This window comes from Saimiri boliviensis, chromosome 7 (genome assembly GCF_048565385.1).
Source record: "Saimiri boliviensis isolate mSaiBol1 chromosome 7, mSaiBol1.pri, whole genome shotgun sequence".
In the NCBI taxonomy this organism is placed as follows: domain Eukaryota; kingdom Metazoa; phylum Chordata; class Mammalia; order Primates; family Cebidae; genus Saimiri; species Saimiri boliviensis.
Window position 1 is genome coordinate 119,366,138 of NC_133455.1, and position 15,525 is coordinate 119,381,662.

A 15,525-nucleotide genomic window follows, 5' to 3' on the forward strand; every position below is an offset into this window, starting at 1 on the left:
TAACTGTTATTTATTAGGTTCTTATTATGCTCCAAGTACAAAGCTTGTCATTTTTACCCAGCATGTCATTTGAATTCCTGTAGCAATGTTATCAGGTAGACATTATACCTAAATTTTTAGACAAAGACATAGATTCAAAGTATTAAGATTTCCCAAGATTGTAGACTAAAAGAAAGTATTGAAACCAGCTCTTTCTAGTTTGAGAGTGTCCTCTGCTGCTATGTTACAGTGGCACTGTGTTTAACAGCCCCAATTAAATTCTAAAGTTACCCAGGACACCATTGCTGGAATGGGAGACATATGTGATTCACCCCAATATTCTCAGATCTGTAGCCAAATAAAACAGTGAAAATTTAAAAAGAATGTATGTGATCTGTAAAAGACACCATATAGAAACAGTCTGCTAAGTGAAATTAACAAACAAATACAAACTTTGGAATCAAATATTCTGGCCCAAAATTCTGACACATTTTTCACAAATGTAGTGTGATTTACTCTTTGAATTTCAGTTTCTATATCTGAAGAGTGGCTACAATGTCTCTCCTTTAATGCTCATGAAAGAGACAGTTTTCCCTTTCATAAATTACTTAGCGAAATATCCTGAAACACTATCAGAATCACCACTTTCTCTGCCTGCAATATACGTAACACAACAATTTTCGTCAGCGAACTTCCCAATATGAAGCAAAGCATCTCCTTCCTCCTACCAATGATTGAGTCATTCTTCTATTAGATAACAGTAGCTATTTAAATACTTCAGCAGAAGCTCACATATTTTTAGTTTGTTGAAGTTCGTGACTGCTGCACTCTCTCTTTCTTGGCTTGACTTTGGAAATGACTTTTGATGACCTAAAGATCAAGACTATGAAGGACCACCCTGATGAGAAGTCAAATGGAAAAAAAGCTAAAGGTACTAGGGATGGGATAATGTGTACAGGGACAGAATCCCAGTGTTAGCCCCAAATGTAAATTCATCGAAGAATGGAATTAGAAAGCTAAACACCCAAGTATGGGAAAATAGAATGAATACCATTTGCTTAAAAGAAAAACAAGTAGGCTATAATAATGATGATGATGATGACAACTTATTTATAACAATTTATACTGAATATTTACTATAGGTTATTCTCTATGCTATTCACTTTAAGAGTATTATTTCTCGGAATCTTTACAAAAATACTTTGAGATTGGCAGTATTACTATCTCCCTTTTACAGAGAGCTAGCTAGGCATCAAGAGAACAACATCATATTACCCAGTTTTATGGAGCTAATAAGCAGTAGAGCTAGGACTTTACCACAAACTCCCATTTATCCAGAATTCAATACATCAGGGGTTCGGGAAACAAATTTATCTGGTGTATACAATGATAATTTCTTAGGCATACAAAAACCTGAAGTACTTCATGAATTATGCAGCCAAAGTCAATGATATTTAGTACAGTTTAGCATAAGTTACGTTTTGTTGTTTACTACTGCTTTGAAAAAACGTTAGTTCTGTTTGACACATGCAGTAAATTAAATTGCATTGGTATAAATTAATTCATAATCTCAATTCCACAGACAATCTGGATAAATTGCCTCTTAGTCTAGATCTATTTGGAGGAAAATGAACAGAATATAAGGAGAGAAAGACAGACAAGTATTATCAGAACTTTGGATAAAGAAATTTCAAATTACATTTCCAAAAACAACACAGAAATCTCTCTCAATAGGGAACATAGGTGTGAGCATGGAGTGATTTAACATTTGAGCAAATAAACTTAATTGGTATAAAAACAGTGCTGGCATTTACAGGTAAAACCAGAAGAGAACAATAGTCATTTGTTTATTCACTCACTCATTATTTGTGTAGTAAATATTGAGGGCCTGAATTTTACTATAATCATGAGATTGATTCTTCTTTCGGAATCTTGGTAAGATCAGGTACCTACTGCAAAGAATTAGATTGCTTTCTGATTAGAAAATCACTAGAAGGGGCAGCAGTTGGATTAATGGTCTCTGCCTTCCAAGGACACAGGACAAAAGGGAATCTACAGAAAAAGGGAACGTGCCTTTCTGCACAGGATCCTGTGACTCTTTTTCCTCTAAAAATTTAGTTTTTCATTATTTAAGACTGACATGGCCGGGCACGGTGACGCACACCTCTAATTTCAGCAGTTTGAGAAGCTGAGCCTCGTGGGTCATGAGGTCAGGAGTTCGAGATCAGCTTGACCAAGGTGGGAGAAACCCCATCTCTACTAAAAATACAAAAACTAGCAGGGCATGCTGGCATGTGTTGGTAATTCCAGTTACTCAGGATGCTGAAGCAGGAGAATCACTTGCACCTGGGAGGCACAGGTTGCAGTGAGCCGAGATTGTGCCACTGCACTCCAAACTGGGCGACAGAGTGAAACTCCATTTAAAAATAAATAAATAAATAAAAAGAGTGTAGGCCGGGTGCGGTGGCTTAAGCCTGTAATCCCAGCACTTTGGGAGGCCGAGGCAGGTGGATCACGAGGTCAAGAGATCGAGACCATCCTGGTCAACATGGTGAAACCCCGTCTCTACTAAAAATACAAAAATTAGCTGGGCATGGTGGTGCACGCCTGTAGTCCCAGCTACTAGGGAGGCTGAGGCAGGAGAATTGCTTGAACCCAGGAGGCGGAAGTTGCGGTGAGCCGAGATCATGCCATTGCACTCCAGCCTGGGTAACAAGAGCGAAACCCCGTCTCAAAAAAAAAAAAAAAAAAAAAAAGAGTGATGGGGGTATCTGACGTCCTATAATGTGGAATGAACACTGACCAGAGAGTTGAAAGACTGGTTGAAAGATTTACACAGAGCTATTTGCCCCTGAGGCTAGAATTAGGCAATTATTTGCAAGAGACACAGCTATCATCTATAGTTTCTCTGGTAGCTTGCCACACACACTCTAGAAGCCAGTAAGTATTGAATCAGAGGATGAACCATATTTATTCCTGTCAAGTTTCTATCTTCTTTTTATCATTTGTGGAGTCTAACACAGTACCTTTGATACATGAAAATTTGAATATATCTGACCACTGCTTGACTTGGATTATTATACATTCACATTGGAAATTGTATTATAATGTTTCAAGTCAAGTAGCTACTGACAATTAGACTAAAGACTTATTTTTGGGATTTAGCATCTGTGTGATCTTAAGCAAGTTACTAAACCTTTCATTCTCCTTATTTGCATACAGAGGATGTTATCAGTGCCTTATTTGTTTATCTCAGAAGGTGAGGAAACCAAATACATTATATGGAATGATTTTTTACAAAACCAGTAATATCTGTGGGTGTTTCTTTTGTGTGTGTGTGTGGTGGAACACATAATTGGTTATTCACACACCTGTGAGCTAAGTGATTTTTTTTTTCAAAATGGTGAATATTTCTCTTACAAAATCAAGCCTACACTTGGTGTGAGTGTAGGACATGCTGTTAATATAAACCAATTAATATCAAGGTTTCATCACTACTGAGATGTCAGTCACCACCTACAGAGGTCTGTCCTGCAGATCCTGACTCAAAGATGGTTGAATAAATGCACTCTCACACCCATTACAGTGATTTAAGTGGGCTAGGGATGGTCATTGACTGCTTTCCAAGGGTGATTGCAGCCAACCAACTAAGACCCCTGTCCCATCCTCACATTTATTCAGTATGGATTTAATAACAGAGGTTCTAAGTTAACTGCCTGTGAATAATTAATATGGTTAAAAGAGTAGTTTTATGAATGATAAAAGCTTTAGGTTCTGGGGCCCAGAGTAAACACCATTAACAGGTAATTCCCGTTTGACCTCCCCCTGAGAGGACCATCCAGCACAAAGTTTACATGAGTAAATCGTTAGCGTAGAGACAAAGGAATGTGGGGTAAACAGACTTAAACTGGGAAAGACTCTTATCGTCTCTTTTTCCTATGCTGACGTAATGAAACAGCTGCCTTCAGCCTGTCCCAACAAAACCTTTCAGCCTTCTAAAAGGTTTGTGACTAAACTTCCTCTTCCCTAATATTTTACCAGTCACCTCAAGTGAATTCCAACACCTGCTTCTCTTTGATTAATAACCCCAGTTCCAAGATGTAATTTTGGTGGAATAATAATTGAATAGCATAACATTATTTATGAAGTTATTTGAGGAAATCTCAGTTGATCGATGAAAGTTTACTTGCTTGATGTCTGACATTTGTTTATGTTACTTACAAAACACATCGTGTGTGTGTGCATGTGTGTGCACACACGTGTACACATGGGCTATATTAAAAACTCAGGCTTTCTGCACTGTGGATGAGGTTGATCCAACCAAGCCGGACTGTGTGTTTCCTGAGGAATCACTGTGGGGAGAGTAGATAAAGTAACAGCTTTAGAATCATATATTTAGATTCAAATATCTGGTTTGAATCTTGACTCTGAATTTACTGGTTGTATGACCATGGGTAGATTACTGAAATTCCTTAACTCTTCCTATTTTCCATTCCTAAATGTGTATGATGAATTATTTGCAGAGTCATTTGGAGGTTTGGTGGTACGGAATGCAGACACCAAGTACAGACAGGCTCCAGAGAAGGGTTTGCTTACTTGTTCACACTTTTTTGTCTTTCTGTCTTCTGTCACTCTAGGTCTTCCCTTTCTTTATTCTCCATGGTGGTGCCTGGTTGCTGTGACTCTAGGGGTCCTTTGCCTGGGATCGGTGGTGATCATTATAAAGCTGGGTGTGGAATGTAAGTGCTAAAATAAGGAACTAGTCTTTGTCCAGGTGGGAGTGTTGGAAATGAGGTTAATAAATATAGTATATGGTTTATAAGTTTCTTTCATAACAGCTACAAACAGCTATGATTTAGATTCATTTTAGGCAAAAAAAAAAAAAAAAAATTGTTTTGAGACAGAGTCTCACTGTCACCCAGGCTGGAGTGCAATGGCATGGTTTTGGCTCACTGCAACCTCCACCTCCTGGGTTCAAGTGATTCTCCTGCCTCAGCCTCCTGAGTAGCTGGGATTACAGGTGGGTGCCACCACAACAGGCTAATTTTTGTATTTTAAGTAGAGACAGAGTTTCCATATCTTGGCCAGGCTAGTCTTGAACTCCTGCTCTCATGATCTGCCTACCTGGGATTACAGGCATGAGCCACCGCACCCCAGACAGCAAAATGTTTTTATAGTGACCATGAAGATAAATGGGTATATTGTTCATCCTCAAATGAAGGCATAAAATGAAGATTATAATTGGTTAGGTTTTTTTTTGTTCGTTTGTTTGTTTTCATAACTTCATCGATAGGCTAGGTGCTTTGGCTCACACCTGTAATTTCAGCACTTTGGGATGCCCGAGGTGGGTGGATCACCTGAGGTCAGGAGTTCAAGACCAGCCTGGCCAACATGGTGAAACCCCATTTCTACTAAAAATACAAAAATTGGCCAGGTGTGGTGGTGCATGCCTGCAATCTCAGCTACTGAGGAGGCTGAAGCAGGAGAGTTGCTTGAACCCAGGAGATGGAGGCTGCAGTGAGCAGAGATTGTACCGCTGCACTCCAGCCTGGGCAACAGAGTGAGATTCCATTAAAAAAAAAAAATTCATGGATAGAGCCTATTTAAATTCTGAAACGATGGAGAAGACAATAATTTAAAGTTACAAATCTCCAAGATCATCTGAGAGGCCCAAAAGTAAAATGAATTTTATTTAGCTTGCTGTGTTTTGATAAAGATAATTAAATACCATTTTAATGTTAAGAGCCAGAAACACAATCTTAATAAATAAAATATTTAAAACAAAATATATTTCAAATGTATGATAAGAACATTTAAAAAAAGAGAGGATAGGGGCCGGGCGCGGTGGCTCAAGCCTGTAATCCCAGCACTTTGGGAGGCCGAGGCGGGTGGATCACGAGGTCAAGAGATCGAGACCATCCCGGTCAACATGGTGAAACCCCATCTCTACTAAAAATACAAAAAATTAGCTGGGCATGGTGGCACGTGCCTGTAATCCCAGCTACTCAGGAGGCTGAGGCAGGAGAATTGCCTGAACCCAGGAGGCGGAGGTTGCGGTGAGCCGAGATCGCGCCATTGCACTCCAGCCTGGGTAACAAGAGCGAAACTCTGTCTCAAAAACAAAAAACAAAAACCAAAAAACAAAAAACAACAAAAAAAAAAAAAAAAAAAAAGAGAGAGGATGGATACTTAGGAAAAAAAGAAGTGAAAAGAAGGTTCAGAGTGGCCCAGAAGGAAAGAAAATGGGGCCCATCATTCACTCGACCTGCCTGTGAATTTAGGTTATAGATCTCAGTGGTTTAGGCTACCCAGGATCCAGATTATTACGGCCATTGAAGTGCTATTTGCTTCTTAACTGTTGTTCAAGTTCACAGACTATTTCATTTTAAATCTGTCACTTAGAGCCTTTCCTAGTGACTGGGAGAAGTGCCCTTGACTCAGTGGTGCTGATCAGAAAAATCTTCTGAGCCTTTGATTAACAGGGTCAAAGCTGCCTTCAAACCAAGTGGTCTGCTTTGTATTGCACCATCAAAATTTGAGAACTGAGACATTTGACCGTTAACATTTATTGGCTGCTTGATTTCACAATCTTTACTTTATCGCCACCCTTTCTAAAACGTACTGTAGCCGGGGTCGGTGGTGGGTGTGGAGGAGAAAGAAAACATGCTTGAAGACTCTTGTGACACAGTGATTTACAATAATTCTGTGTGTGGCTGTCTCAAAAAAGGGGTGTGTGTCACAGTTCTTCAAATTAGGAAGTCTGGAAGAGTAGACAGAATGGGAGGAAATACAGCAGAGGAATTAAGACATAACTAGAGTAAATCACTCATGACAATTCCCGCTAATAATCACTGAGTCTGATGGGTGTCTATTTTAGGTTTTCCTTATTTTATTTATTACACTGCTATACTGGGTATCTTGTGATGACTTTTAATTTGTAACTCAATTTTAAAAACTTGGTAATTTAAAAAAAATTATAAGTGTTTGCAATGTTCCTGACATTAAAGAAAATACCACAGGAATATTCAGGAACCTCCACATCTGTAATTTCTGAGTAAACTTGGGTCGTTTTTCAGCAGCTTATCTATTGTCAAAATAGATTTAATTCTGTTTTGATTTCCTCAAAAAGTCTCTTGAGGGATTTTTATTTGGGTTGAAACTAGAGTCTTAACGAAATTGTGATTCAGTATCCCAGGTATCGGACCTCCTAACACAACAGCAAGCAAATCTAACTCACCAGAAAAATAAACTGGAGGGACAGATCTCAGCCAGGCAACAGGCAGAAGAAGCTTCACAGGAATCACAAAAAGAACTCAAGGAAATTATTGAAACCCTCGCCCAGAAGTTGAATGAGAAATCCAAAGAGCAAATGGAACTTCACCAACAGAATCTGAATCTCCAAGAAACACTAAAGAGAGTAGCAAATTGTTCAGGTATTGGAAGAAGGGTGGGGGAGAAGAGATGGTGGAAGCTTTCTGTCCAGTCTTAACTATTTTTTGGAAACAACTCTGGGCTCAAAATTGGTGTATTGTTACACATATACTTATTCATTCATAATGTTCTATACAGGAAGTTCTCAATTTTTGTTGTTGTTGTTGTTAGATGGAGTTTCGCTCTTTTGCCCAAACTGGAGTGAAGTGGTGAGATCTCTGCTCACTGCAATCTCCACCCACTGGATTCAACGATTCTACTGCCTAGCCTTCCAAGTAGCTGAGATTGCAGACACTGCCACCATGCCTGGCTAATTTTTGTGTTTTTAGTAGAGACAGGGTTTCACTATGTTGGCCAGGCTGGTTTTGAACTCCTGACCTCAGGTGATCCACTTGCCTCAGCTTCCCAAAATGCTGGGATTATAGGTGCGAGCCACTACGCTGGGCTCATCAATTTAAATAGTACCCAGGGAGGGTGGCTGGCTTGCAAACATTACACAGATACTTCAGATTAGACAAAAATAGGAGGAGCCCAAGAAGTCTATTTATATAAGAAGAAATGAGTTAATTTTAGTTGTCTAAAGGGACTCGGAATCCAGAGGCAGGCAGAAATAGTAGCATCTATAAGAAGATTATGATGTGAATTCTGATACTGTTACAGAAGCTGCTGCATTATTTGGTCTTTCTGCAGTATGTCATTAAATCTGGTATATGTTTTTAGGCATGGGGGAGTTAAAAGATGTGACAGAGTCATTCAGAGGTACTTTGTTTCCTTGGAGGTGCATAAATTAGTGCCCTATTGTCAGGATTAGTAAACAACTGCCTCTCATAAACAAAGATCTTTCTAACTTCTTGCTTGCAATTCACTTAATCTCAACCACATAATTTCTTTGAATAAAGAGTATATAATAACAGTTCACAGATACTTAAACTTTTCCTTAACAGGTGAAACACTGAGAGCTAGGTAAAGTTAAATGATAATAAAAAGTAATTTCGTGTAATGTTTTTCAGTTTATAAATTGCTTCACTATTTAGAAGTCATGCACTTTTTCAAATTGAGCAGGAATTTTTAGCAAGTACCAAACGTATTTAATCTCTTTAAATTGGAGCTTTCAAGGAAATGAATATACCACCTTCAAGAAGGCTTAAAGGAAGAAGTCTTATATATTAAGGGTAGGAATGTTTATAAAAGCAGAAATAACCACACACCAGTCAATGGTTATATCACAGGCAAGGCCACAAGACAATTTTGTCTTTATCAGTTGTATGGGATTAAATCTACATCAGGACCGTTTGGGACTATCTCCTAGAGATGCCCTGGATGAACGACTAATAAAAAACAATAAGTGACATGTCTGATGCTGGCAGATATACCAAGTAACATGTTCCATTCCTTGACAGTGTCAGATAAAGGCTAGTTAGTATAGATACCAAATAAAGTTCTACCTTTCATCAAGGACCTTTGAGAAGTCTCTAAAAAGTAATACTAAAAGGCCATATATATATATATAAAGGCCTGGTTTTTCCAGGGTGAGGCAAGTTTTATCTTTTTTACTAAAAAGACTGCAGCCTTCAATGTATATATGAGGGGGGAGAGATGCTGAGATGTTATTATATGTTTGCTTTAGGTCAATGAGCTAGTGGGATGCAGGCCTTTGCAGGAATAGACTTTACATTTAGCAATGGAATTTGAGGTGGTTCTCAAGCTTTACTGTATGTAAGTAGATTCAGGAGTTCGAGACCATCCTGGCCAAGATGATGAAAACCCGTCTCTACTAAAATACAGAAAAAAAAATTAGCTGAGCTTGGCGGTGCATGCTTGTAGTTCCAACTACTCAGGAGGCTGAGGCAGGGGAATCGTTTGAACTCGGGAGGCAGAAGTTTCAGTGAGTTGAGATTGCACCACCGCACTCCAGTCTGGCAACAGAGTGAGACTCCATCTCAAAAGAAAAAAAAAGTGGCAGATTACAGATTTACCGTAAAGATTCTGTATCAAAATGTCTTGCGTGTCACTGAGAAACATTTCCTCAAATGGTTTTAACTCAAAAGTTTGAAAAGTAGTATGTTAGAGGCCGGGCACTTTGGGGGCCAATGTGGGCAAATCACTTGAGGTCAGGAGTTCAAAACCAGCCTGACCAACATGGTGAAACCCCATCTTAAAAAAAGAAAGAAAAGAAAAGAAAAGTAGTATGTTAGAGTGGTGAAACACACAGAATCTAGAGTTAGATTGCGTAGGTCCAGATTCGCCTCTATTTGTCAAAAGAAGAAAATGAATGGAACCTATCTCATAGAGATAGCGTGAAGATTAAATGAGTTGATATCTGTAAAGTACTTTCAACAGTTTCTGGCACATAGTGAGTGATATTTGTGTTTGTTAAATTATATAACAAATACAAATGTCATTTACTATGTTTATTTTGGTGTACACACACATACAAACACACACAAACACACAGAAATGCAGTTAGTTTAAATACTACATTTTGTAATGTGTCCTTCTTCCTTTGTCATAGCTTGGAAAACTTGCCCAGACTGTCCTTTTAGCCCACAAAAACTCACATATATCTACACATATATATTTTTGAGACAGAGTCTCGCTCTGTCACTCAGGCTGGAGTGCAGTGGCATGATCTCGGCTTACCGTAACCTCCGCCTCCTAGGTTCAATGACGCACACCACCATGCCCGGTGAATTTTTCTGTGTGTGTGTGTGTGTGTTTTTTTTGTAGAAACAGGGTTTCACCATGTTGCAAAGGCTAATCTGGAACTGCTGAACTCAAGCACTCCACCCGCCTCAGCCTCCCAAAGTGCTGGAATTATAGGCATGAGCCACCACGCCCAGCTGAAAAAGTACATATTTTTACATTGACATAATATGATGGGGTTAGGCAAATTAAGAAGTAAGAAGCTTGCATTTACTGCTTTCAACTTGGTCCCTTTTCCTTTTCATAAGCATCAGTTTGATAAAAAATCAACTTAGTGTTTTGTACACTCTTCCTCATTCACTTTCTTCTTCTTTTTTTTTAAAGACAGGATTTCACCATATTGGTCAGGCTGGTCTCAAACTCCTGACCTCAGGTGATCTGCCCACCTCGGCCTCCCAAAGTGCTGGGATTATAGGTGTGAGCCTCCACATCTGGCTTCACTTTCTTCTTTTGTCTTTCAGTCCCTTCTATTTTCTCCTCTCTGATAAAGCCTACTCTTATACATTAATCTAGTGATTTTATACCACAATGAGAATGAAATAAAAACACTGCCTTTCTCAAATATTTTAGTTTTTCACCTTTTGGTTGCAGTGTAGACCAGGGTACTTTGTTACCCTTAAAGAGATGGAAGAGATGATGATGATGGTGGTGGTGATGATAGTGATGATTTGGGAGTTCCCGAAAGCATTCATAAACATGTGGACATTGGTATATTTTGCCTATTGTCTAAGCCCTGTGTTGGATTTGTTGGAATCCCTCTGAATTTTGCTACTGAAAATCTCCTTATTTTTAAAAATCTTATTGAAGTTGAGATCCACACTTTGTATTAATAATAGTTTCCCTAGAACAACTCTGTACAAAAGCAATATAGTACGTGCTACATATATATATCATTAAGATTTCTGGCAGCCACATAAAAATGAAAAAGTAGCAGATAAAATTAATTTTAGAAACATATTTTACTTAACCCAAGATATTTGAAATATTACTTAATACTAATCAGTATAAAACTTTTTAATGGGCTATTTTACATTCTTTTTTTCAGACTAAGTTTTCAAAATTATTTGTGTGTTTTACACTTATAGTACATCTTAATGCAAACTAGCAGGTGTGGTGGCTGATGCCTGTAATTCTAGCACTTTGGGAGGCTGAGGCAGGAGGATTGCTTGGAACCAGGAGTTCAAGACCAGCCTGGGCAACACAGGGAGACCATGTTTCAATTAAAATAATTTTTTAAAGAAATGCAAACTAGCTACATTTCTAGTACTCAAGAATCACATATGGCTACTATATTAGACTATACATGTCTAAAAGCAAGACACACAGTATTTAAGCCTAAATTCATTATTCCAAGATACAAAGTTTCAAAATATATAGGCATTGCTTGTTAAAAATAGCAGAATGGCTATTAAATATCTATTCCCCCAACCCTCATTTTCATTATTCCAAACACAACTTTAAAAAATAGATCAGTTTCTAAAATTATATGCTAGCTTAACTTGCTTTTCAGCAGGGGAAGTGAAAATGCTAAATGAGAAGTACATTTAGGTTGCTAAAATTGGTAAGGTTTCTTTTTTCTTTTTTCTTTCTTTTTTTTTTTTTCAAAAATAGAGAAATAAGGACTCTGAGGCTATTTAGGTATTTGCAGAACTTGGGTGAAATTTTGCTTAAGAAGTAGTACGCGCTGGGCGCGGTGTCTCATGACTGTAATCCCAGCTCTTTGGGAGGCCTGGCCGATGTGGTGAAACCCCATTTCTACTAAAAATACAAAAACAAAAAAGAAAAATAAATAGTATGCATGTGAGAGGACTAAGGGGATAATTGATTTAAGAACTGCAGAAGTGCTTTTACTCAAACATAACTGATTGATTAGATATACTACCCTTTCCAGCTCCTTGTCCTCAAGACTGGATCTGGCATCAAGAAAACTGTTACCTATTTTCCTCGGGCTCACTTGACTGGAAAAAGAGCCAAGAGAACTGTTTATCTTTGGATGCCAAGTTGCTGAAAATTAATAGTACAGCGGATCTGGTGAGTGATTTTGGATATTTGTTGGGCTGGAGTATTGGCCGATAGGGAAATAAACCCGGTTTAGATTGTCACTGAAGGAATTCTTGTTTGAGAGCCAAAATATCTGTTTCTTAGCTTAATGCAGTTTTGGGCATGACCTTGAACTGACAGGCTCCGTAGTATCTCTAGGCTTCAGTAAGTGTTTCCATAAAACCGTCAAGGGGATGTCAAAGATCCCTTTTGGTTCGTTAGTTTTATGGATCTAATGCTAACTGACTTTCAGATTCTAAACCACCGCGTAGATTCTGCAAACTCAGAAACGTTACTCCCCACAGGACTTCATCGTGCAAGCAGTTTCCCATTCCAGTTTCCCATTCTGGATTGGGCTGTCTCGGAGGAACCCCCGCTACCCGTGGCTCTGGGAGGACGGTTCTCCTCTGATGCCCTACTTGTAAGTTTCCCATTCTTTTTGCTGCCTCTCTTGTCAGTTTCCTCTTCTTTGCTGAATCTGCTGGTGAAGTCACGGCCTGAATTCCACCAATGCCCTCTTCTTGCCAGAGAGAAGCTTGGGGGAATTTCTCAAAGTCTCCTTCCTCAACTCTCTCATAAAAAGATTTACTCATTTACCCATTCAGACCTTTTCTTGAGTTTTCCTTCCCTCATTTGTTACTGACTGGAGGCTTTAAGACAAAAAACTTCAAAAGCTAAGCTTCTGAAACGAGGTGGCAATAAATCTAAGGTGTTTTGTTTTTTCCCCCCCTCTCCCTGCCTACAGATTTAGACTCCGAGGTGCTGTTTCCCAGACATACTCTTTAGGTTCCTGCGCATATATACAACAAGGAACTGTTTTTGCGGAAAACTGCGCTTTGGTTGCCTTCAGAATATGTCAGAAGAAGGCAAATCTACTAAGAGCACAGTGAATTTAAAGTCTCTAGAAGAAAAGAAGAAAGTCTTCGAGTTTTATTCTGGAATTTAAGCTATTCTTTGGATGCAAAGCATGAAAGCCCAGAGATCGGTCGGCTAGCTCGCTGCAGAATTCCTTTGCAGAAACTGGGGCTCCAGGTGCGTGCATGGCACCTTTATGCCAGTATTTTTTATTCTAGCTGTCGGTATTACTTCACCTAGCTTGTCCCAAGCTTCCCTGCTAGCTGAAGTCCATTTTCCTTTTTTTATTTTAAAATTTGACTCTTCTTCAAGCTTGAAAACTCTCTGCAGTCTTCTCTACCTCATTATCACCTTCCCCTCACCCTCCTAAAATTGCGTAAAAGACAGAACATGGAGAACTTGCTCATATTTCCCCTTTTTGCTCTCTGCAGGCAGAGAGCAAAAAGGGGAAATATGCCCAGGAAAAGGTGCGCATGAAGAAACAGAGAAGGGCAGAGGCCATCCCAAAATCAAGAAACACATGTTCTTCACTTTAAAAGCTATCACTCCTTGTTTTGTTTGTTTGTTTGTTTTGTTTTGTTTGTTTGTTTGTTTGTTTGAGACAGAGTTTTGCTCTTGTTACCCAGGCTGGAGTGCAATGGCGCAAACTTGGCTCAACGCAACCTCCGCCTCCTGGGTTCAAGCGATTCTTCTGCCTCAGCCTCCCAAGTAGCTGGGATTACAGGCATGTGCCACCATGCCCGGCTAATTTTTTATATTTTTAGTAGACGGGGTTTCACCATATTGGCCAGGATGGTCTCGATCTCTTGACCTCATGATCCACCCGCCTCAGCCTCCCAAAATGCTGGGATTACAGGCGTGAGCCCCTGCGCCCGGCCCACTCCTTGGTTTTTAAGCTGTGGTTCAATCTCCAGACTCTGTACCATTTACACACACACACACACACACACACACGCACACACACACGCACACACACACACAATTTTGGAACAAGTGGGGAGTCCAAAGAATTAATTAGTAAATGAGTGGTCTTTTCTCTGAGCTAATTCACAACCTATTAGTACCTCCTAAATCAGTTATTATTTCTTTATCGTTTTTTCTACCAGAGAACAGCTTACTAGCTTTAACCCTTCACAACAGTTCTTATTAGAATCATGGGATGTGTGGCCCAGAGGTAAGAATGAAATTTCTTTCCCTAAAGAACATACCCTTTGTAGATGACCTCTTCTCAACTTTATTTTGCTATGCTATAATTTTGAAACATACAAGACGAGAAAATGAAGACATTCAATCAGAACAAACTGAACCGGGTATTCAAATATTACTGAATAGAAACAGAAGGAATTAGAAATATATCTTCTGTTTTCAGGTTTCTATTTCCTTTCCACTCATTCTTCATAGGCTATTCTACTTTAAGGAAGTCCTTTTATTTTGCTGCACATAATCTAGCAGGAATCTTTTTTTTGTTGTTTGGTTTTCTTGAAGAGCTGAATCATCCTTAGGAAGTCAAGAGATGTTTGCTTTTGTTAATAGCTTTATTGAGATATAATTAACATAAAATAAACGACATCTTAAAGTGTACAATTTGATATGTTTTTCACACCTTGTGAAGAAGATGCCTACCACAATTAAGAGAGTGAACATATCCATCATCCCTTCAAGTGTCACAATGCCCCTCCCAATGACTTGTCCCCAGAAAATCACCAATAGGCTTTCATTTTGCATTTTATAGAGTTTTATACAAATGGAATCATATAGTATGCCTTTTTATTGTCTAGCTTCTTTGACTTTGCATAATTATTCTGAGATGATATGTCTCCATCTTATTGCTTATATGAATTGTTCATTCTTTTAAATGCTGAATATTCCCTTGAATTACATACATCACAATTTGTTTACCCATTTACTTGTTGATGACATTCAAGTTGTTTCAGTTTTGGGATATTACAAATAAAGCTGCTATGAACATTTGTGTACAAGTCTGTATGAACACAGGATTTCTTTTCTCTGGGGTGAATACTTAGGAGTATAATGTCTGGATTACACAGTAGGTGTATAATTAACTATTTAGGAAACTGCCAGACTGTTTTCCAAAGTTGTGCCATTTTATATTCCTCTCAGCAGTGTATGAGTGTTCCAATTCCACCTCATCCATGCCCCGATTTGATATGGTTTGTCTTATAGTTTTAATGATTCTAATAGATATATAATGGTATATCCTCATAGTTTTAATTTGTATTTCCTCAAATTTTTGTTTGTTTGTTTTTGAGACAAAGTTTTGCTTTTGTTGCCCAGGCTGGAGTGCAGTGGCACAATCTCTGCTCACAGCAACCTCCACCTCCCAGGTTCAAGTGATTCTCCTTCCTCACTCTCCTAAGTAGCAGGGATTACAGGTGCCTGCTGCCACACCTGGCGAATTTTTGTATTTTTAGCAGAGAAGGGGTTTCACCATATTGGCCAGGCTGGTCTTGAACTCTTGACCCCAGGTGATCTACCCGATTCAGCCTCTCAGCATGC

The 15,525-nt window shown here is 38.9% G+C and overlaps 1 protein-coding gene across 1 annotated transcript; it reads left to right on the forward strand.

The window, feature by feature from the left end:
• The first annotated feature begins 766 nt into the window (after positions 1-766).
• On the forward strand, positions 767-14,976 carry OLR1 (oxidized low density lipoprotein receptor 1). The gene is made up of 6 exons (XM_003934494.4): positions 767-910; positions 4,617-4,718; positions 7,167-7,412; positions 12,005-12,144; positions 12,459-12,574; positions 12,899-14,976. The coding sequence occupies exons 1-6, from the start codon at positions 835-837 to the stop codon at positions 13,041-13,043; spliced, it is 825 nt and encodes a 274-aa protein (XP_003934543.1). The 5' UTR covers positions 767-834; the 3' UTR covers positions 13,044-14,976.
• The last annotated feature ends 549 nt before the right edge of the window (positions 14,977-15,525 follow it).

Bases quoted from the DNA above. Each gene is read 5' to 3' on its own strand.
- OLR1 (XM_003934494.4), top strand. From the start codon at position 835: ATGACTTTTGATGACCTAAAGATCAAGACTATGAAGGACCACCCTGAT. The intron at 4,719-7,166 runs GTAAGTGCTAAA...ATTGTGATTCAG, and splicing joins TATAAAGCTGGGTGTGGAAT to TATCCCAGGTATCGGACCTC. The intron at 7,413-12,004 runs GTATTGGAAGAA...TACCCTTTCCAG, and splicing joins GAGAGTAGCAAATTGTTCAG to CTCCTTGTCCTCAAGACTGG.